This window comes from Capra hircus, chromosome 7 (assembly GCF_001704415.2).
Source record: "Capra hircus breed San Clemente chromosome 7, ASM170441v1, whole genome shotgun sequence".
Classification (NCBI taxonomy): Eukaryota; Metazoa; Chordata; class Mammalia; order Artiodactyla; family Bovidae; genus Capra; species Capra hircus.
In genome coordinates, this window is record NC_030814.1 from 51,745,266 (window position 1) to 51,769,943 (window position 24,678).

The 24,678-nt window shown below is 41.6% G+C and overlaps 1 protein-coding gene across 1 annotated transcript in view; it reads left to right on the forward strand.

Moving 5' to 3' along the window:
- DPYSL3 (dihydropyrimidinase like 3) overlaps positions 1,396 to 24,678 on the forward strand; it is a 114,821-nt gene continuing 91,538 nt past the window's right edge. The window contains exon 1 of the mRNA XM_018050185.1: positions 1,396 to 2,062. Coding sequence (XP_017905674.1) covers positions 1,682 to 2,062 — 381 coding nt within the window. The 5' untranslated portion in view covers positions 1,396 to 1,681. The remainder of the gene's footprint in view (positions 2,063 to 24,678) is intronic.

Sequence of the window (24,678 nt, forward strand, 5' to 3'; positions counted from 1 at the left end):
GCATTACAGGTTTGGAGCTTAGGCAGGGTGTGCACATACGGTGTGAGCTCTGAGTTTGTGAACTCTGTGTTCAGGGGGCAGTCTGGCATAGAGTGTATGTGGGTGGACGTGGAAGAGGCTGTGGATGTGAGAGTGCGCATATGCATGAGTAATACCTGCGTGTGTGTCCGCTAATAGGAATGGCAAAGTCTTTGGTTCTCAATTTTGAGGTAAATCTGGTCTTATGTGTGGGGCCAAGTGTAGGGTTCTGGCCTCAGTAAGTGAGGCATCAGACAGGAAGTTGTCCGATGAGGACAAAGTATTAAGAGTACTCTGCAAGGCTTGTCTGATCAGTAGTGTAATTGTGTGTGATGCAAATCAAGGGTGGATAGGGACTTCCCTGGTGGGCCAGTGGTTAAGACTCTGGGCTTCCACTGCAGGGGGCATGGGCTCCATCCCTAATCAGGGGAACTAAGATCCCTCGTGGCTGGAGGTTCGACAAAAAACAAACAAACAAACAAAAAACCCTGACACCTTAAGAAAAAAAAAAAAAGATGTGGTTTTCATCTTTTACCTATTTAGGTAAGCACATAGCAGAAAACCAGACAATTCAAACCAAAAAAATCTTTTAAGTGACTTCCTTGGTGGTCCAGGGATTGAGCCTCCACCTTCCAATGCAGTGGCTGCAGGTTTGATCTGTGGTCTGGGAACTAAGATCCCACAGGCCAGCAAGTCGTGGCCAAAAGTAAATAAACAAATTAAGGGTGGATAAAAAGCAAAATCCGGGGTGAAATATGTGAAGTAAGACTAGGTTGAAATGGGAATTCCCTGGTGGTCCAGTGGTTAAGGCTTCCCCTTCCAATGCAGGGGGTGCGGTTGGACCCCTGGTGGGGGAGTAGTCCACATCAAAGAAAAATTAAAAGAATAAGTTGAAGTGTGTGAGTCTGTTACAGGTTTCTTGTGATTGTCAATAAGATGATGTGTCTGTAAGCCAATAATTCAGGAGTTCATTATGTGAGGGTGCAGGTTTGTGAGGCAGAGTCTAGAACAGGGAGCAATTGTGAGACAATTCTAAGATTAGGATGAGACAGAGTCTGGGATTATGGGTAAACAAAGTCTGAGATTGTGAGTCTGGTAAATCTGAGTTTGTGTGTGTGTGTGTTGCTGTAAATCAGGAGGAATTTAGAGTTTATGTCAACCCACCTGAGCCAACAAAGTTTCCTCACCTGAGTGGGGCAGAGACTTGTGTTTGGGAGGCCAAATTGGGAACGAGTGTGGGTAAAACGGAGTTTGTGCTCACATGTGAGTGAGGCGAGCTCTTGAGTGTCAACCTGGGGGTTGTTGGGCGAACTGGAACCGTGCCTGTGTGTGTGCGCGCGCGCCAAGTTGGATTTCTCCTTTGGATGGGCGGCGGGGACGCGTGATCGCGAGGCCACGTTAGGGTCCCGGCGCGCAGGAGGTGCGGCCGGCTGGGCGGGCGAGGCGGGCGAGCGGAACACGCCGCCGCTCCGGCCCAAGCGCTGCGCTCGCTGGCTCGGGGCTCGCAGGGGACTGGCAGGAACCGGAGCAGCACTGCCGCCTCTGGCGCGAAGGCTCAGGCGCCTCCTCCCGCCCCAGTCACTGTGGCTCGGCGCACGCTGCCGGCTGCTGCCCTTTCCGCCTTTGGAGAAGAGAACCCACGGGCCGCTGTCGCGATCCAACCATGGCCTCGGGCCGCAGAGGCTGGGACAGCTCCCATGAAGACGATCTGCCCGTGTACCTGGCCAGGCCGGGCACCACCGACCAGGTCCCGCGGCAGAAGTACGGCGGCATGTTCTGTAACGTGGAGGGCGCCTTCGAGAGCAAGACGCTGGATTTCGATGCCCTGAGCGTGGGGCAGCGCGGCGCGAAGACTCCCCGGAGCAGCCAGGGCAGCGTCCGAAGCTCGGGGAGCCGACCTGGCCCCGAGGGGGATACCCCGCACCGGGGCCAAGGCCGGGAGGAGAGCCGGGAGCCCGCGCCCGCGTCGCCCGCGCCCGCTGGGGTGGAGATCCGGAGCGCCACCGGCAAGGAGGTTTTGCAAAACCTCGGCCCCAAGGACAAGGTAAGGGGGCCCGGGTTTCCTCTCCGCCTGTCCTCGCTCCCTTTCCAGCCCCGGGGCGCCTTGGCCCTGGCACAACTTTCTCTCGTTCACTTTGTTGGGGGGGGGATGGAGGACTAGGGGGAGGATGCCGAGTGCATCGAGACCTTCCAGCCGGAATCTGGATTATTCACGCGTGTCCCCACTGTAGCATCTTTGTGCGCGCGGGACACGGGGTGCGTGGGTCCCCTCCCCTCCCTGCCGCATCCCCGGGCCATCGGTTCTGAGTGGGTGTGTCAGCCCGGCCAGTGCAGGAAGGCTGAGTGACTTCTAGCCCTTCTCTCGGTCTGAGTACCCACTAGGCACAATTGTCTTCTTGATCTCCCTTCGGACTCTAGATTAAATCTCAACCCAGGTCACCAGGGCAGAGGGCAAACTGGTCCCGGGAAAGCGGGGTCATCTCCATAGTACCCGGATGAAAGTACAGGCTGGGCGGTTTCCCCTCTCACTCTTCCAACATCAGCTCTGCTCCTGAAACTTTTCAGTGTGGAGCCACCAGACTAAACACCCGAAACCCCTTGCTTCTCTTCTGCCCTGGGTCGACATTTCACATCTGTGTTTGTTAAGTGTATATTTGTGTAGGTCGCTTGGCGCGAGGCTGGGGAGCCAGGAGGCTGGGGAGCCAGCTGTCTGGGGAAGAGTGGTATTGTATTTTTGAAAATAGGCAAGAGTATTAAGGGCGCATATTAAACTAGTACAGCTGCAAGTTCCCCACTGCTCTTCCATGTGCCAAAGCCAGTTTTTTCTGTGCGTATTTTTCAGAAACTCATGTCACACTGAGCTTAAGATATGGCACTTAAGATGTGGCACTGAAACTCGGCTTGCCCTCATTTATTTCATAAAAAAGCAGGACTATAGTTCAGAAAACTCAGGGCCTGGGCGGGAGGGATTGGAGTATTCAGGAGTTCAAACTGACCCTTTTGAGTTGGGGAACAATAGTAATCAGATACCTCACCCTTGCCTAGATAATGGCTGCAAAATCCAGCCTGCATATATTGTATTGGACTAATACGGTTATGAATCATAACCTGAAATGGAAATGTTTGCCTCAGAGCAATTAAAGTTAATGCTAACCCAAGTTTTAGATGTTTTTCCATTAAAATGCAGCGAGCCAGTGAAAGGAGAGAACTTCTCTCTGCTGCTTAATTTTTGGAAGTTTAAAAAAAAATAAACTAAGTTTTAAGAATTGATAACAGGAAAGAAAGGACCAAAATGAGTATGGTTTCAAGGTGCCTTTGGGGAACAACGTCACTGTGTCTTGGAATCACTCATTTAGTTTGTGATTTTCACATCATCCTTAGAATGTGGGATTCCTCTAGGTCCCACTTAAATACCCTTTTAGGAAAAGCTTCTGATCTTTTTGAGAAGGGTTTGGCTGATTTTGAAACTGAAGAATAGCCCTAGGGAAAGATTATTGCCTCTTTTCAGATCTGACTTTGATAAGTATTGAAATGTCCCCTTCCTGATTCGAAGGGATGGGAGAGGTGATGGAAAAGGTCGGTAACAATTGCTATGAGTCAGAGCTATTCCCTTTGCTGGAACACCCCTGATGTAAGCCAGATAATGTGCCTGGTTTGCAGGATTTAAGAATGGTAACTAGAGAAAGGGAAAATGTTCCTCTTTTAAACCCAACATGTCTGTCTTTTTCTTTCTTTTTGCCAACCCTGTACTTTAGGCTCTTAATTGAAAAATAATAATACAACCAGGATTTGTAGTGCTATATGCTTATTTCTAAGTTCAGGCTAGCTGTCAGCTTTATCCAGACCATATTATTATCTCTAATTTAGTTGAATCACACTGATCGAAGAGACATCAGAGGTTATCTACTTCTGAACTTATTTCCTCCAGGATGAAGATAGGGTGTTTGATTTATCTTTGTGGCTGAAATGCCTGGTACATTGGAGGTGCTGGATAAAAGTTTGATAAAACCCCCATAATGAAGCCATCTTTTTTGCTATGTAGGTACAAAATCATCATCTGGTCTCTGTTTAAATACTACCATTTTCAGGGAGCTCACTTCTTCACATGAAGCAATTTTGGAGGATTTTACATTAAAAAAAAAAAGTCCAAGTCTACCTACCTTAGTTTCTACAAACTATTCTTGGCTCTGGGAATATACGAATACCAATGTTTCCTTATGGCAAGATATTTTAATGAGTTTAAGCATGTAGGCTTGTGTATCTGTCAGAAAAGCTGAGATAATGTCACAGTAACAAACAGTCCTCAAATCCCAGTGGCTTAATCGAACAATAATGGTTTGGTTTTTGCTCCTGCTACTTGTCTATCATGGATCTTCAGGACAGCTGTTAATCATTGCCCTTCAGAGACCTAGACTGATGGAGGTTCCATGTCCTCACATCCAAGGTAGGAAAAGCATGTGGTAAATTGCTCATAGACTCTTAAACTCCCACACTAAAGTCATGTATATGACTTATGGCCGTATTTCCTGGACCAGAGCAAATCATCAGTTCATGTTCACCTTCAAAAAAATTGAGAAAGTTAACAGTCTTACTAGGATTCTGTAAAATGGAGATTAGAAATATTTGGGAAATAGCTTTAATCTCTCTCCCAGATCTGGGGGTGGATTAGTGGGATGAAAACTGGCTCAACCATTATAAATTATGTGGCCATAGATGTGTAACATATTCTCCGGGCTTCAGTTTTCCTCTTTTGCAAAATGCAGATAACAGTGACTATTTTGCATATGGTACTCAATACATGTTAATTATTATTATCCTTTGCTTTTACTGCCTTTTATACGTTTTAGGGCAATTAGCATATTCTCCCTAAAATTCTCATTTTTAGCCTTATTATTCCTAGTTTCTTCAGCTCTTCCTTCTATGAGCCTTTCACCACTTGGATTTCCTTTCCAGATACTTTATACATATTCTTTCAAAAATATAGTGCCCAGAACTGAACACAGTGTTCTACATGGGATATGGCCATGCCCAGGTGCACTAGGCTAGTTACTTTCCCTGATTTATATACAACTTATGATTCTATAGTAAAGATTACACATAATAATTCAGTAATCCATGTCCTGCTGTTGTCTCCATAGTAAATTCTATGTTATTCAAGCCTTCAGAAACTTTTCCACATAAGCCAGGATGTTGTTTTTCAGTTGCTAAGTCATATTCAACTCTTTGTGACCCCATGGACTACAGCATTCCAGGCTCCTCAGTCCTACTATCTCCTGGATTTTGCTCAGATGCCTGTCATTGAATCAGTGATTCTATCTATCCATCTCATCCTCTGTCGTCCCTGCTCCTTTTGCCTTCAATCTTTCCCACCATGAGGGTTTTTTCCAATGAGTCAACTCTTTGCATCAGGTGACCAACCTATTGGAGCTTCAGCTTCAGCATCAGTCCTTCTGATGAATATTCAGGGTTCATTTCCTGTAGGATTGATTGGTTTGATCTCCTTGAAGTCCAGGGTACTCTCAGGAGTCTTCTCCAACCCACAATTCGAAAGCATCATCTCTTTGGAGCTCAACCTTCTTTATGGTCCAACTCTCACATCCGTACATGATTACTGGAAAAACCATAGCTTTGACTATATGAACCTTTGTCAGCAAAGTAATATCTCTTCTTTTGAACAATGCAGTCTAGGTTTGTCATAGCTTTCCTTCCAAGGAGAAAGTGTCCTTTAATTTCATGGCTGCAGTCACTGTTCACAGTGATATTGGAGCCCAAGAAAAGAAAATTTGTCATTGCTTCTACTTTTCCCTCTTCTATTTGCCATGAAGTGATGGCACTGGATGCCATGATCTTAGTTTTTTGAATGTTGAGTTTCAAGCTAATTTTTTCACTGTCCTCTTTCACCCTCATCAAGAGGCTATTTAGATCCTCTTTACTTTCTGCCATTAGAGTAGTATTATCTGCGTATCTGAAGTTGTTGATATTTCTCCCCACAATCTTGATTCCAGCTTGTGATTCATCCAGCCAGGCATTTGTCGTGATGTACTCTGCATAGAAGTTAAGTAAGCAGAATGTCAGTGTACAGCCTTGTTGTACTATTTTCCCAATTTTGAATCAGTCCATTGTTCTATGTACAGTTCCAGCTGTTGCTTCTTAAAGCCAGGATATCTGCATACTATGTTGCTACAGTTGAACTTAAAACCAAAAGAAAAGAAAAACCCTTTAACTGTAGGATTTTAACTTTTTCCCCCTCTATAATATTCATCACCACTTTAGCTTATTTTTCTACTATCAGGATAATTTTGAAGCTTAATTCTATAATAAAATATCCCTTATTCCAGATTTGAACTGTCTATAGATTTGATAATATCTCTTTTTGAACATTTTCTAAGTGCCTGACATAGTGAGAAGATCTGCCCTTGCCCTACATTTTGGTTACATGTCAAGAACAGATACACACACACACACACACACACACACGCACACACCACACACACACACACACACACACACACACACACACCACACACACACAGATCTTCCCACTACATGCACCTTAAAAACCATCTACATCTCCCTGCCAGCCCATTATTCAGTATGCTTGGAGCTCAGTTGCTCAATCTTTGAGAACAGTCTTTGCTGCAAAATCCTTATTCTTGCAAGTTAATTCTGCAGCTATCAAAAGAGTTTTTTTTTAAATATCATGAAAAAATTAAAATATGCTTTATTTCTAGCATATGTAGTTATTAATTCCCACCTGAAGGAAATCAGTTTGGTTAATAAATGAATACCTTATGAAAGGATTAAATAACAAAAGTGTTTTTTTCAGAATAAAAACATAAAAAATGTCACTGAATTATCCTCCAAATGCCAAGTTCCAGGTTTGAGATATCTCTGGGTGTTTCTCTTGTGGTTCTGGACCTATTTGTAAACATTTTGTTAAATTGTATATTTACATTTTTCTCATGCTAGGCATTCATATTGCCAAAATTCTCCACACAACATTTTGTTTATAATTTCTGACAGTATAAAAAAGGCAATTCTAAGTGAAAAGAAAATATTTTTCACCATTTGTCAAGATGGTTTCCACATATGCAGAATTTTCTCTAGCAGTAAAGAGATTACTAAAGGGAGGAGAATTATCATATATGGTCTGCCAAGAGCAAATGATTCTGCAAAGACTGTCATCCGTAAAAACAAAGCAATGACATTATGATTACATAGGTCTATTGATAACTCCCTTTTGGGAACTGGGGGTCCTTTCTAGTTCCCAGCTTCTCACATGGGCCACTTTTGTGCAAAATGTTTCCTTATGAATTCAGCAGGGCTTTTGGTTCTAGGAGGAGAGAATTTTTAAACAAATGAGATGTGCCTTTTACCTTTTACCGTTTGTGTTTTTTTTTTTTTTTCAATCCTGGGTGATGGTTTTCAAAATGATTCAGAGAAATGAAGTCTTTGTCCTTACCCTCCACAAAGGAAGACAGCTGGCAATAGAATTCTAGGTCTCTCTGGTCATCCCGTCCACACTCTGTAATGCAAAGGCATTTGCTGCTCTGACAAACTAAAGTATACACTCAGGCTGGGGGAAAAGCTCTTCCTGGCCCTCAGGCCACACTTGAATTGAAGAGTATATTTACTTCGCTAAACCTGGAAGTGTTTGAAACCATTCAAAACTTTAGTTTAGTTTGACAGTAGGCATTTGAGGAACATAAAAACTGTGCCTCCTAAGTAATGCTATGATTGGCAAAGTTCCCTCAAAGTAATGGTCCCTGAAGACAGGGTTTTGCTGACGATGCTGTTAGTAATGTTTTAGAAGACCAGAGGACTGTCTGTGATGCTTTTCTGTTAGTGATTTCTATAGCTGATTCTCTCTCTGATTAGTTTCCACTGAGCATTATCCCTGCAAATACTGTTCCTGTGAGACAGCAGGTAAAGCTCCCCAGGAAGAGGAAATCTGGCTGAGAAGAGTGCCATCCTTGAGTGCAAGTTCAGCCCTCCTTTTGCAGGACAAGGGAGAAGGTCCATTTGGGTGTGTAAGCACATTTTAAAAATTAAACTTTTAGGAAAATGCTAAAATTTATCTCACGTGATATTTAAAAAACAGTTCAACTCCGTCAAAATCAGTGAAATGAGGCAGAAGTAAAAAGACAACTGGGTAAAGCATTACCTTCCTTTAACCATTAGTTTTCTTCAGCTGTACAGTTTAGGTAGGTTGTTAAACTTGCTTCCCAGGTGGCTCAAACGGTAAAGTATCTGCTTGCAATGCAGGAGACCTAGGTTTGAGTCCTAGGTCAGGAAGATCCCCTGGAGAAGGGCATGGTAACCCACTCCAGTATTCTTGCCTGGAGAATCCCATGGACAGAGGAGTCTGGTGGGCTACAGTCCGTGGGATCACAGAGTCGGACACGACTGACTAATAGTTAGGCAAGTTACCTCACTTTTCTGAGTTTTAGTTTCATCTTTTCTAAAATAAAGGGGCTGGACCAGATGGTCTATAACCTTTTCTGATTGTGTACCTTTATGCAGAAAATTTTAGAGCATGCTCTCTTTCTGTATATATATATATATATATATATATATACACACACACACACATATATATGTGTACACAGATGTGCATATATATTACATATATAAATATATTAATATCTTATGGCATTGTTAAATTTAAAACTACATATAGATGTTGTTTTTTAGTCACTAAGTCATGTTCAACTCTTTTGTGACTCCATGGATTGTAGCCCACCAGGCTTCTCTGTCCATGGGATTTCCCAGGCAAGAATACTGGAGTGGGTTGCCATTCCCTTCTTGAGGGGATCTTCCCAACCCAGGGGCTGAACTGGTATCTCCTGCTTGGCAGGCCATGCATATATGTAAGTTACATATACAAATAATGTATTAATATCTTATGACATTATTAAATACAAAGAAAAAGTACAAACTAAAAAAGAGATATTGTCAGAGATACAAGTATGTCCTGATATTTTTTTCTTGTACTCTGGTGGCTTGTCTTGCCCACCCAGTTGGGTGAGTACCTGTAAGTCTGTGGTCTTTGGAACAATGCTGTAGCAGTCAGTGGTTCTAATGTTATAGTCATTAGTGAATTCATTGTCAGCCTGAGTTCTTCAGGGACATATCCTCTTTTATGGACTAACAACTAGAGAAAAGTTCACAGCCCTTGAAGGTTTGTGATGAGGCTGCAGGCCAGGTGCTGGTTAGTGCTCAGTGTACTTTATAAATGTATGTGTGGGGTTGGGCCAGTGGGATATGGATAACAAGGGTCACCATAAATATAATGAAAAGTTCCCAGGTCTCCCTTTATGCATTAATTTTTTGTTTTCTCATTGATTCAAAACCATTTACTAAGCACTAGTTATGTAGGTGCACAATCAAAAACTAGTATTGGAGGAACAAAGATGAATGAAATAGGTAAACATAAAGTGCCTTTCATCATAGTCTCCCAGAAAAAAACTGCCGTTAATAGGAGTCTACTTTCTCCATTTCAAAATACAAGTGGGAACATGCAGCATTATCTGTTTTTAAGCAATTTTTTTAACCACTTTTTGAAGCATTTATTAAACTTTATTTCTGAGAGTGAGTTTAGGTTCATAGCATAATTGGGTGGAAAGTACAGCGATTTCCCATATTTTTCATGCATAACCTCCTCCATTCTTGCATAACCACCTCCATTACCAGCATCAGAGTTTGTTGCAATCAAGAACCTATTGACACATTCTCATCACTTGAAGTCCGTGGCTTACATTAGGGTTCACTCTTGGTGTTGTGCATCCTCTGGATTTTGACAAATGTATAATGACATGTATCCATCATTATTGTATCATGCAGAGTATTTTCACTGCCCTAAAAATCCTTCGTGCTGTGTATATTCATCCCTCTCTTTCCTCTAACCCCTGGCAACTACGTTCTTAAAAAACTGTTTCTATAGTTTTGCCTTTTCCAGAATGTCATACAGTTGGAATCATATAATATCCAACCTTTTCAGGTTGTTTTATTTTATCAGTAATATGGATTTAAATTTCCTCCACGTCTTTTCATTTTAGCACTGAATATTCCATTGCCTAGATTTACTACAGTGTACTTATCCATTCACTTACTGAAGGACATCTTGGTTGTGTCCAAGTTTTGGCAGTTAGGATTAAAGCTGTTGTAAACTTTTATTTGAAGCTTTTTGTGTGGACATAAATTTTTAATTTGCTTGAGTAAATTGAGTGTGATTGTTAGATTGTATGATAAGAATATGTTCTGTTTTGTTAAAAAAAAATCTCTAAATTGTCTCATAAAGTTTTGCATTCCCACCAGCAATGAATGAGAATTCCTGGTGCCCCACACCGTTGTCAGCATTTGGTATTATCACTATTTTGGATTTTAGCCATTCTAATAGGTATGTATGTGGGGCTTTCCTAGTAGCTCAGACAGTAAAGCATCTGCCTGCAATGCAGGAGACCTGGGTTCGATCCCTGGGTTGGGAAGATCCCTTGGAGAAGGAAATGGCATGTAGTAGTATCTCATTGTTGCCTTAGTTGCAACTATGTTGCAGCTCCCTAATGACATAACATGCTGAACATGTTTGTATATGCTTACTTGTCATCTTGTATTATTTTCTTCTTGTGAGGTGTCTGTTCAGGTCTTTTGCTCATTTTTAAATTGGGTTGTTCATTTTATTATTGTTTTAAGCATTGTTCTATATTTTGTACAAGGATCCTTTATCGTTTGTGTATCTTGCAAGTATTTTCTCCCAGTCTGTGGCTTGTCTTCTGATTCTCTTGTCATTTTGTTGTATGGAGCAGAAGTTTTAAAATTTTAATCAATTTCACCTTATTCGTTATTTCTTTTGTGAATTGTACCTCTGTTGTATCTAAAAAGTCATTACCATACCCAAAGTCATTAAGATTTTCTTCTATCTTATCTTCTAGGGATTTAGAGTTTTGCACTTAGGTTTTTAGGTTTGTGATCCATTTTGAACTAAATTTTGTAAAGGGTGTAAGATCTGTGTCTAGATTCATTTTCCTCTTGTGGATGTCCAGTTGTTCCAGTACCATTTGTAGAAAGACTGTCTTTGTTCCACTGTATTCCCTTCACTCCTTTGTCCAAGATCAGTTCTGTTCAGTTCAGTCGCTCAGTCGTGTCTGACTCATTGCAACCCCAAGAACCGCAGCACACCAGGCCTCCCTGTCCATCACCAACTCCCGGAGTTCACACAGACTCATGTCCATCAAGTCTGTGATGCCATCCAGCCATCTCATCCTCTGTCATCCCCTTCTCCTCCTGCCTCCAATCCCTCCCAGCATCAGAGTGTTTTCCAATGAGTCAGCTCTTCGCATGAGGTAGCCAAAGTATTGGAGTTTCAGCTTCAGCATCAGTCCTTCCAATGAACCCCCAGGACTGATCTCCTTTAGGATGGACAGGTTGGATCTCCTTGCAGTCCAAGGGACTCTCAAGAGTCTTCTCCAACACCACAGTTCAAAAGCATCAGTTCTTCAGTGCTCACCTTTCTTCACAGTCCAACTTTCACATTGATACATGACCACTGGAAAAACTATAGCCTTGACTAGAGGGACCTTTGTTGACAAAGTAATGTCTCTGCTTTTCAATATGCTATCTAGGTTGGTCATAACTTTCCTTCCAAGATCAGTGGACTGTATTTATATGGATCTATTTCTTGGCAATATCACACTGTCTTGATTACTGTAGCTTTATAGTAAGTATAGAAGTTGAATAATATTGGTTCCTTAGTTTCTTATCATCAAATATTCAGATTGTCCATTTCTTCTTGTGTGAGTTTTAGTGGATTGTGTCTTTCAAGGAATGAGTCCATTTCATCTGGGTTATCAAGTTTATGGGCGTAGAGTTTTTCATAATACTCCTTTATTATCCTTTTGATGTATATGATGATATCCTCCTCTTTTTTTCAGATATATGTAATTTATACATATAATTTATGTCTTCTCTTTTTCTTTAACTATCCTGCCTAGATACTTATCAATTTTATTGATTTTTTTTTTTTTGAAAAATCAAGCTTTTGGTTTTAATTTTCTGTTTTTTTTTTCGATTGAATGGATTTGTTCTGTTTTTTATTTTATTTTCTTCTGCTTAATTTGGATCTAATTTGTCTTTCTTTTCTAGTTTCCCAAGATGAAAACTTAGACTTGATTTTAGATCTTTCTGCCTTTCTAATATATGCATTCCATGTTATACATTTTCCTCTAAGCACTGCTTTAATTTCATTCCATGGAGTTTGGTATGTTGTGGTTTCACTTTTATTTTCTCAAAATATTTTAAAATTTCTTTTGAGATTTCTTCTTTGCCCTGTGTGTTACTTAGAAGGGTGCTATTTAATCTCCAAGTATTTGGGGAATATTCTGGCTATCTTTCTCTTATTGATTTGTAGTTTAATTCTACTGTGATCTGAGAATAAATATTATGTGATTTCTATTCTCTTAAATTTAGTTAAAGTATGTTTTATAGCCCAGAATGTGGTAGATCTTGGTGAATGTTTTGTGTGAGCTTGAGGAGAATGTAAAGCCTGCTGTAGTTGGATGAAATAGTCTGTAGATATCAGTTACATCTAGTTAATTGATAGTTCTGTTGCATTCAACTACGTCTTTATTGCTTTTCTGCCTACTGGATTTGTCCATTTTCAATAGGGGGGTATTAAAAATCTCTAAGTGTAATAGTGGATTTATCTTTTTCTTTTTGAAGTTCCATCAGATCTTGCCTGACATACTTTATTGCTCTGTTTTTAAGTACATATACATTTAGAATTATTATATCTTCCTGGAGAATTAATCCCTTTATCATTAAATAATACCCTTCTTTATACCTGATGACTCTGTTTCTGATGTTCATTCAATCTCTTCAAACTGTGCAGTGTGTTTGGTTTTTTTGCTTTTAGTATGGTTTGTTAATTTTTGTTGAAAGCTAGACATTAGGTAAAAGAAACTCCAGTAAATATACCTTCACTAATGTGGTGATAAGATGTGAGTGGCGGGGAAGGATTCTGCAGTGCTATGATTAGGTCTCAGTCTTTTGATGAGCCTGTACTTCTGAAATCTGAACATTAGCAACTTCACAATCCTTCCCTGTCACCCATTAGGTGGGACAGGATGGCTGGAGGGGACTGGAGTTGTGTACTTTCCTTCTCCCACATGGAAGGCTAGAGGTTGTTAGTACTGGATACTCCCCCCACTCCCCCCCATCAGGTAGATTAGGCTCTGATCAAACACAGCAAGTTAGGCTCTGGTGAAGTAGTTTCTTCTGAAGTGAAGTGAAGTCGCTCAGTCATGTCCAACTCTTTGCGACCCCATGGACACCAGGCTCCTCCATCCATAGGATTTTCTAGGCAGGAGTACTGGAGTGGATTGCCATTTCCTTCTCCAGGAAACTTCCCGACCCAGGGATCGAACCCAGGTCTCCCACATTGTAGACAGATGCTTTACCGTCTGAGCCACAAGGGAAGTCCTACAGAATACTCTGGTATAAATAAAAATATTCCTCTCCCAGCAAGAAGCCACAGGGCTTTTTTTCTAATATTTACTCTGAGGACGAGATGGAGGCAGCAGTCAGAGAACGTTTAGGGTTCTCTGATGACTGGATAACTGGGTCCCCTGGCATTTTTAACTCTCTGAGTTGGCCAAGCTGTGCCTCCGGGAATCCATCAATCCCAGGTTGGCTTTTCTTGCCTCAGCAGTGTTTCCTCTGGGAGTGTTCACTCCTGACTTTCTGCTCCGGGAAGGTGTGATTCTGCACTCACCCCTCTGTTTTCTCCAGTCTGGGAGGCAGTGGTTTTCTCTGTGTCCTCTCCTTTCTGTTGGATCTAAGAACTGGTACATTTTTTCAGCTTTTTACTTGTTAGGATGAAGTGGCAACTTCTTAGCTCCTTACATGCTGGATCTGAAATCCTAAACTATATATCTTTTTAAATCTAAGTTATTATGGTACCTTTACAGAGCATCAAATATTTTTCCAAAATATAACTTACAGTAGCAATATAGTACTCTGCTGTGAGACATCATGTATTTAATCACTTATTCCTTCTAATTGGACCATTTAAATTTATGTTTTGCTTTCAATTTTGACTTCATTTTTACTTTCCCCTTTTTTGCTGTTGTAAATAAGGAAGTGGTAGACCTCCTTCTAGCTAAATCTTTTTGTATATCCATTTCATCACCATTTGTCTGTGGGAATTTCCTATAAATGGACACTTGTGGTATGGTCATTTTCATGCTGCAGAATTACTGAGCATGGGGTGGTTGCTTCCGATGTGGAACTTCATGGGCAAGATTCTACAGTGTATAAAGCCAGGAAGGTGTTTTGTGAAAATTCTGTAAGAAAGATAGATGCAGTCTAGGCCAAACTGCTCAATAGCAGTTAGATTAAGGGAACACAAAGCCAAGTAAATGCGGACAAAGTAAAAGACATGAGAAGAAGAAGATTTTAAGTCTTAGCTGGAGATAAAAACCAATGAAGAAAGAAATTTGTAAAGGGAAATCTACCAAAATTCTCCTTGGTAGAGAATTTTTTTCTACCAAAGTAGTTCCTACCCTAACCTATAGTAATTTTACTTTTCCTTGAGTTTAGAGTACAAATATGTGATTCAAGGTATATTCTAATGAAAAGATCATTTATGGAATACTAACTGATGCAAGATGCTGCTGTTTCTAATCCTCACAATAACTCTACAAAATAGATACTAACAACTCCATAGTCTGGAAGAGAAACTGAATCTCAGAGAGATGATTTGACTTCCTGTAGTCAAACAAAACTAGAAATGAACAAGGTAGAATTTAAGCTCTTAGGTGATCCAATTGCTTTTTACACACCACTTTGCTGTTCCCTTAATATATGTTGGCAGTTAAGAGTTAGTACTAAATAGGGCCCAGCACCTAGAACTGGTTTGGTTAAGAGGATTATCCAAAATAGACTGTCTATTGGTGAGACCTGTGGGAGAGTAAGAGGACTGTACTCCTAGAATCAAAAGAGTTTGGTAGAGTCCAAAAGGTGAACTCAGTGGCTAAAGCTGAAAATATTGGAAGTGAGGTGGCCCTAGAAAGAGACCAGGAGATAGAGCCAGGGAAGGAATGAGTAAACAGGGACTCAGATAGTTATCATGAAATGCTACAAATGCCTAATAGTTATTTTTTAAATTTTATTTTATTGAAGTATAGTTTATTTATAATTTCCACTAACTTCTGCTGTATAGCAAAATGATTCAGTTATACATATACATGAAGTGAAGTGAAGTTGCTCAGTCGTGTCTGACTCTTTGTGACCCCATGGACTGTAGCCTACCAGGCTCCTCTGTCCATGGAATTTTCCATGCAAGAATACTGGAGTGGGTTGCCATTTCCTCCTCCAATACATATATACTCTTTTAAATGTTATTTTCCATTATAGTTTATCACAGGATATTTAATGCAGTTCCCTGAGCTATATAATAGGACCTTGTTGTTTATCCATTTTATATGTAATATTGTAGTCTGCATTTGCAAATCCCAAACTCCCAATCCATGCCTCCCCCACCCCATCTCCCCCTTGGCAACCACAGTCTTCTCTTTATGTCCATGTGTCTGCTTCTGTTTCCTAGGTAAGTTCATTTGTGTCATATTTTAGATTCCACTGTAAGTGATATCATATGGTATTTGTCTTTCTGACTTAGTTCACTTAGTACGAAAATCTCTTAAGTCCATCCATGTTGCTGCAAATGGCATTATGTCACTCTTTTAGATGGCATATACTGGCAATAGTGAGTGGTATTTCATTGTATATATGTACCACATTTTCTTTATCCTTTCATCTGTTGATGGATGTTTTGAGTTGTTTCCATGTCTTGGCTGTTGTGAACAGTGCTGCTCTGAACATAAGAGTGCATGCATCTTTTTGAAATACATTTTTGTCTGGGTATACGTCCAGGACTCAGAGTATTGGGTCATACGGCAACATTATTTTTTTGTGTTTTGAAGAACCTCTATACTGTTTTCCACAGTGGCTGCACCAATTTACATTCCTACCAAAAATGTAGGAGGGTTCCTTTTTCTCCATACCTTCTCCAGCATTTGTTATTTATAGACATTTTAATGATGGCCATTCTGACTGGTGTGAGATGGTACCTCATTGTAGTTTTGATTTGCATTTCTCTGATAATTAACAATGTTGAGCATCTTTTCATGTGTCTGTTGAGAATCTGGAGAAATGTCCATTTAGGTATAATGCCCATTTTTTTATTGGATTGTCTGGGTTTTTTGGTTGAGTTGTGTGAGTGGGTTGTATATTTTGGAAATTAAGCTCTTGTCAGTCGCATCTTTTGTAAATATTTTCTCCCAGTCCATAAGTTGTCTTTTCATTTTGTTTATGATTTCCTTGCTGTATAGAAGCTTATAAGTTTGAATAAGTTTGAATTGGTCACATTTGTTTACTTTTGCTTTTGTCTTATAATTATATTCATTGGGTGCTGTGGCTTGCTGGTTGCTTGACCTGGTTTAAAGTTGCTTGCTAAGGGCAGATAGTATTTAAAGGATGGTGGCAGAGATGGAGCTCAGATCCAGGTCTGCAGACTCCAGAGCCCACGCACCACTATTAATGACCGTCTCTTTTGAGAGCAGAATCACTTGGTTTATTTCTAAGAAGCTGGACTATATCCATCCAGAAAAGCTGCAGTCCTTACATGGAATTGGAAGCGGGCGATGGAGGAGCTGTGTTCCTCTGACTATATCCTGTCACTTAGATAGAAATAAATAAAGTCAGTGAGGTGGAAAGTTGTGTGATAAATGGATACTGAGAATGAAAAAAATACTGTTGTTGAATGGTGGTATCTCACACAATTGGTAGGCAGGGAAAACCTCTCCAGAGATGTAGTTTTCTCCTATATACCAGCAAGGGAGAGTCAGGAAGCCAGTGAGATTACAAGTGGGGAGCAGGGAGGGGGAAATAGGTGGAAGTGATTTGAAATGAAGACAATATCTGGCAATTCTTGTTTTCAGCTAAGTGTCTGAAAATAAAAGGATGAGGTGTCACTGAATTGTCTGTAATAAGAGTTTGTAAACTTTATCTGTAAAGGTCCAGGTATTAATAGCAAATATTTTAGGCCTTTCAGGCTATAAGGTATCTATCCTAGCTACTAAACTCTATACAGCAAAGCCATCCATAGACAGTGTGTAAATGAATGGATGTGGCTGTGTACCAATAAATCCTTAGTTGCAAAATCAGGTGGTACGCTGGATTAGACCCAAGAGCAATAGTTTGTCAATCCCTGATCTTGAGTACAATAAAAGCTACATAGGGGTGTGTGTGTGTGTGTGTGTGTGTGTGTGCGTGCGTGTGTTGGAATGGCAGAATGAATCATGGCAATTTGTCAATATGAAAAGATTTAGAAATTTGAAAGAAGTATAGGAACTATACACGATAATCTAAAAGGCTCAAAAACACCCGTCCACCTTTCAGAATGTCCAAGATTGACGGAGAATATTAAAAATAAATGTGTATCTGACCATAAAGAGGAAAACAGTGCAAGCTATTTTGAAAAATATTTTATCTACTTATCTATCTATTTTTGGCTGCCCTGGGTCTTCATTGCTGTCTGCAGACTTTCTCTAGTTGTGGTGCGCCAGCTTCTCTTTGTGGCGGTTTTTCTTGTTGTAGAGCACAGACTGTAGCCATGCTGGCTTTAGCAGCTGTAGTGTGTGGGCTTAGCTGCCCCATGGCATGTGTGGTCTTAGTTCCTGGGTCAGGGATTGAACCTGCATTGGCAGGCAGATTCTTAACCGCTGGACCACCAGGGAAGTCCCAATGCAAGCTATGTTAGAGAATGAAATATGAAGTGGAGGCAAGGCTTTGTAAAAAACAGACAAGAAAAAGAGGGGTAAAGAGGATACCTGGAAATGACGGTGAGGAAGAAAGAAAGGAAGTCTGAGTGACTAGGAGGAGGGGGAGGCCAAGCTTTGCTGGGGTGCTCGAAATAGGAGAGGTGCGAGGCAGCAAACAGCCTGGAGCTGCAGAGCTGAACGGGGCTGGTGGAAAAGACCTCTTGCCAATTGTGAACAGGACTCAGCAGTACTAAGTGAACAGGGAGGAGGCTAGACTCACTCTTTTTTTAAAATTTTCTTCTGCCTACTTGAACCAGTTTAAAAAGAACCACCCTCCTACTCTTAAGACATGTCAACAGATTGAAAATAAGGCGCTTTGGGAGTGGACATAGTGGCTCAGCCAATAGTGTCTTTAGGAATTTTCAGGGAAAGTGTCCTTGGGTGAGTGTTTATTACCTCTTTGAAGATGTGTGCTCACCGTTCAGGAAACCTGACTTTGGGGTCAGCTGCAGCTGATTATGCAGGAGGCCTGCTGGCAGAGTCAGTGGTTTTCCACTCCCTCCTTCCTTCGTTGACTCTCTCATCCCTCCGTGCGTCCAACAGATTTTTACTGAGAGTCCACCATGAGCCTCTTCCGGATCACTAGCCGTCAGGGGTCTGTCAGGTACTTGAAGGGACTGTGTGGAAGAGGCGCTGGCAACTTCAAAAGTGAGTGTTCCGAAGCAGGGAGCAGGTCAGAGGAGGGGAGGGCAGGAAATGGATATTAGCGAAAAGAGTTTTCCATCACTAGACAAATTCATCCAACTAGACTGTGGTATCTCAGAGCTAGAAGCAGTTTCAAAGATCATTTTGTCTCTTTCACTTTAGAAACAGGAAAATTGAGACCTCGAGAGGGGAATAAGGATGAAAAATAAAATTTATTCAGTGCTTATTATATGCCAAGCACCATTTTTTAAACAGTGGTAAAATATGACATAAAATGTATCATTTTAAAACATTTTCAGTAAATTTCAGTCATAGTAAGTACATTTACGAGGTTGTACAGTTATTGCCACTCTCTAGTTCCAGAACTTTTCCATCACCCCAAAAGGAAACTCTCCACCCATTAGTCACTCCCCATTCGCCCCTCCCTCCAGCCCTTGGCAACCACTAATCGGCCTTCTGTCTCTGTAGATGTATCTGTAATGGACATTTCATGTAAATGGAATCGTACAATATGAGGCCCTTTTGTGCCTGGCTTCTCGCACATAGCATAATGTTTTCAGGGTTCATCCATGTTATAGCACCCATCAGTACTTCATACCTTTCTTATTTTACCTTTTTCCAACTCTGATGTCCAGAGTGGCCTTTTTCTACCTTCTCCCTCTTGCCTTTACTCTGTAATACTTAAAAATCTAGTAGCTGCATATTTTTAAGAGTAACACTCAATGTGTGAACTTTACAAACCAACCACCCCACCTTATTCCTTTCTGTGGCAGGATAACGTTCCATTGTCAGTTCAGCTCAGTCTCTCTGTGTTCGACTCTTCGTGACCCCATGGACTACAGCACGCCAGGCCTCCCTGTCCAAAACCAGCTCCTGGAGTTTACTCAGACTCATGTCCATTGAGTCAGTGATGCTATCCAACCATCTCATCCTGTGCCGTCCCCTTCTCCTCCCACCTTCAATCTTTCCCAGCATCAGGGTTTTTTCAAATGTCAGTTCTTTGCATCAGGTGGCCATAGTATGGGAGTTTCAGCTTCAGCATCAGTTCTTCAAATGAATATTCAGGACTGATTTTGTTTAGGATGGACTGGTTGGCTCTCCTTGCTATCCAAGGGACTCTCGAGAGTCTTCTCCAACACCACAGTTCAAAAGCATCGATTCTTTGGCACTCAGCTTTCTTTATAGTCCAACTCTCACATCCATACATGACTACTGGAAAAACAATAGCTTTGATTAGACGGACTTTCATTGGCAAATCCATTTATCATGTGTTTTTTTCCATCTACCTATTGATGAACATTTGGAATGTTACTTCTTTTTTGGCTGTTGTGAATGGTGCTGTGCCAGGCACTTTTAAAAGCATTTTACATTTCTTAATTCTGTTCACAAAAAACCCTGGAGAGTATTACATGGATTTTAAAAATGAGAAAAGAGAGATTAGATCATATGTTCAAGTCACACACTTAGAAGAAGGGGGTTGATAGGATGGAGCCAAGACCCAAATTTCCTTTTTCCCTAGGTAGTGCTCTTTCCACTCTGCCCACTAGCTCAGCTCTAGGAGGGCATGACCTGCCACTTGCTCCTAACTGCTCTTCCTTAATTCCTCCACAGTCACATGTGCTCAGTGTATTTGCTGTAAACCAGGTGAACTGAACCTCTCTAATGAGTAACATATAGGAAGCAAAGGAAGAGACGGGGCTTCCCTGGTGGCTCAGTGGTAAAGAATCCGCCTGCCAGCGCAACAGATGCAGGTTTGATCCCTGGGTTGGCAATGTCTCCTGGAGGAGGGAACGGCAACCCACTCCAGTATTCTTTTTTTTTTTTTTCCACTGCAGTATTCTTGCCAGAAGATTCCCATGGACTGAGAAGCCTGGTGGGCTACAGCCCATGGGGTCACAAAAGAGTCAGATACAACTTAGCAACTAAACAACAACAACAAAGGAATGACTAGAGATTATTTATAGGAAGTTACTTTTTATTTTAACATTAAATGTATAGAACATCTGATTCAATAGCAGGATACTGTAAATTATGTATGACCTATTCATGGGACAGAATGCTATGGAGCCATTAAGAACAATGCTATGGAAACACAGTGGGTGCGAAGGTGTTCCTGGGTTAGTTAGGCCCACCGCCCTCTAAAGGAAGCCAGCATCAACAACAGCTCAAGTAGGAAAACTCGTTTGCTGCTGCTGCTGCTAAGTCGCTTCAGTCGTGTCCGACTCTGTGCGACCCCATAGACGGCAGCCCACCAGGCTCCCCATCCCTGGGATTCTCCAGGCAAGAACACTGGAGTGGGTTGCCATTGCCTTCTCCAGTGTGTGAAAAGTGAAAGTGAAGTTGCTCAGTCAAGTCCGACCCTCAGCGACCCCATGGACTGCGGCCTTCCAGGCTCCTCCGTCCATGAGATTTTCCAGGCAAGAGCGCTGGAGTGGGGTGCCATTGCCTTCTCCGGAGAATACGTTTACAGAGTTTCAATAATCTGCATGAGTGAAGACAGCTTGCAAAGCCAGAATTCTGTCTGAATCCCCAAACCAGCACTGTCAGCCACAATAAAAAAATTAAACAGAAATTTAACAAAATCTTAGCAGTGAGATAACTTGTGTTTTCTTCTATTTCTTCAGAACATTTTTCACATTTTTTTTTTATCTTTTGGCTACACCGCATGGATCTCAGCTCCCTAACCAAGGATCAAGCCCATGCTCCCTGTGGTAGAAACACAGTCTTAACCACTAGACAGCCAGAAAAGTCCCAAGAACATTTTTCACTTTTTTTTTTTTTTACAGTGAACTTGCATTGCTTTTGAAATTGAGTAAAAGCATTGCATTTTCTCTTACAAAGAAAAGAATCCTGCTTAAATGAACTTCAAAACGTAGTTGAAAAAAAAGATTAAACTTCTCATGGAGGAAAATATGGGCCACAAGGAAAGTAAGGAACAGTGCTGGCAAGAAACCCTCTGTGGGGTCAGATTTTAGGGTTGCTTTATCGTCTCAACATTTGGGAACTATTAATGGGTGCTGACCACTCCTTTTCCTTAAATAAGCATTTTTATTTCCCAGTTCCCTTGCAAAGCTCTTCTGATGATTTGAGAGAGTAGTTAACAAACCACACCAAATCAGATGCAGTTGTAGCCTGGCAGAAATTGGACATATTCAGTTACTTAAGTTACATGCTTCAGTTCTCCAACCTATCTAAAATTTTACCTTGTTCTCTTTTTTTTTTTTTTCAGAACTTTTTCTTAATGATGAAAACTTTGAAGATCTACTGTCTTAGTAATTTTCAAGCATACAATATAGCATTATTAGCTGTAGTTACCATGCTATATATTACATCTCATGACTTACTTATTTTATAACTAGAAGTTTGTACCTTTTGACCCCCTTCACCCAGTTTGCCCTCCCCTGCCTGTGGCAAGAGCCACATATATCTAAGAGGTTTTTTGTTTTTGTTTGTTTGGGGTTTTTTTTTGAGTCCGCATATAAGTGAGACTCTCATTTCTGGTTGTTGCCAGTGAGCACTGGCTTGGGGCCTGATTTTTATCTTCTCTGTGTCGTCTCCACCAGGGATTTGAGAAATAACCCTTCTTCACATTATTAGTATGAGAACAATACTAGTTTGTTATTGTTTCTTACTGTGGGTAGGAACCACATTGCGAAAAACAAGCTATTGTTGCTAAGGACTTAGGTTGTTGATATTTATTTCCAGATTTCCCCTTTCAAGCCCTGTCTCCTCATTCAATCGGCAGTGATGTGGCTCCACAATAGCTGTAATATTGTCATAATTTCCATAGAAACCGTCGGTAAAGCTGCAAACACAGGATTACACCCTCGCTGCAGGCTGAGGCAGGAAGGCCAGATGGGCTCTGAAGGGGAAAAGGCCCTCAGTGGGACATAAATCACTCGGTGCGGGGGTGGGAGTGGGGAGGGGATGGGGGCGGGGTGGGGAGGAGGTGGGAGTGGGGAGGGGATCGGGTGCAGAGAGGGAGGAAACCACTTCAGGAGAAAACCTGTATTGGTGCAGTCTTTGCCACAGGGTGAAATTCTCAAATGAAGTGGCCAGCCGTGCAGGCTCCTGTCCAAGGCCAGTGTCTGGGCCTGGTTATTTGTTTGGACCCAGATGCTAAGGAAGCTGGAGACAGATTTCTTCCTGTGTGGGCTGCTGACTTCCTTGGTCTTCAGCCATAGGCAGACAGACAGACATCAGTTCCTGGTCAGCTCCTGTGTATATGAAGATAGGGACAGAAGTAACATGCCATCCCTGTGTGCCAGGCTGGACTGTTCACATGAATATCTCTTTGGACCTTCACAGGATCTCTGAGGGGAGGATATTATTATTGTTTCATTTTTCAGGTGAGGCTAACTGGGTTTCTCTCATTCCCTCTCCTTCAGATCTCAGCTTCATCTGGAGTGTTTCCAGGACCTTTTTCTGGGCCCTCAAAGCCAGATGAGGTGTACCTGTGTACTCACCAGTGTACCTCTTTTAGATACTTATCATTCTTGTATTAGAAATTCTTATTTACCTCTTTCCACTAGCCTGGAACCCATTGAGGGCAGTGCCTTTGCACAGCAGTTAACTCACAGTTACATATATTTGAATGAATGAAGAAGAACTGGTAACTTAATCAAAATTTATCTTTTTCACAGTTGTATTCTTGGCAGTTAACACAATCCCTGGTATATAATAAGTGAAAGTTATTCAATTGTGCCTGACTCTTTGTCCGTGGAATTCCCTAGCCCAGAATACTGGAGTGGGTAGCCTTTCCCTTCTCCGGGGGATCTTCCTAACCCAGGGATTGAACCCAGGTCTCCCACATTCCAGGCGGATTCTTTACCAGCTAAGCCACAAGGGAAGCCTGGTATATAATAAACCCTCATTAAATACTTACATGAAATAGTGAATAAATGAACATCAGCTAATTCATCACACAATGTCTCAGGGAGTCATGCCAGGCTATTCTAACTTTTGCACTGTGTTTCATGAGCTGGTAGGAGGTCATTTTCATGTTTGGCCAGGCAACTCAGAGTACATGACTTCTTGGTAGTGGATCCAGGGGATCTTCTGGACCCAGGGACTGAACCCGGGTCTCCTACACTGGAGGCAGATTTTGCCCAAATCACTTGGCCTGTGTGGGCCTTAGTTTTTCTGTTTTTAAATAAAATTTTAGTTGAGTTAAATCTGAGATTTTTCTTAGAGTGTACCTCTCCTTAAAAAAAAGTCACAAGCAATCTTATCATCACCCTAGTAAAAGTGGAGCTGCTTGCATAGAGGCTTCTCCAACTTTCCTTTCATGTGTCCCACCTCCACTCTTGATATCCTCTGAGAAAGCTCAGTGGGCCCTAGGTCTCTGGTAAACACAGCTGGGGACCCACAAGACTAGCTTGTACTTCGAGCCCCTCTGCTTATAAAGTTCAAGAATTCTAGAAATATGGGCTCTGAGCCCCACAGAAACTGTAGCCAGTCCTGGGCTGAATGTATGTGCCACCTGTCTTTACCAATAGGCTTTGTGCTGGTGAGGACTGGACGTGGGATTTGGGGCATCTTGATTATGATTTTTGGACCCATAACCACCACTTCCCCAAAGGGTATTATCATTGAGCAGTTATTTTATGTCTCTGAGCCATTTTCCTCAAGTATGAAAGTGAAAGTGAAGTCACTCAGTCGTGCCCGACTCTTTGCGACCCCATGGACTATAGCCTACCAGGCTCCTCTGTCCATGGGATTTTCCAGGCAATAATACTGGAGTGGATTGCCATTTCCTTCTCCAGGGGATCTTCCCAACCCAGGGATTGAACCCAGGTCTCCCACATTCCAGGAGGATTCTTTACCAGCTGAGCCACAAGGGAAGCCTGGTATACTTATAATAAACCCTCATTAAATACTTACATGAAATAGTGAATAAATGAACATCATCACACAGTGTCTCAGGGAGTCATGCTAAGCTATTCTAACTTTTGCATTGTGTTTCATGAGCTGGTAGGAGGTCATTTTCATGTTTGGCCAGGCAACTCAGAGTGCATGACAGACACTTTACCGTCTGAGCCACCAGGGAAGTTCCTCAACTATTGACTGGAACAAATATTCCATCATGATTGGGTTTTATGAGACAGAGAGTGATAACTACCACTCACTGTGTAATTGC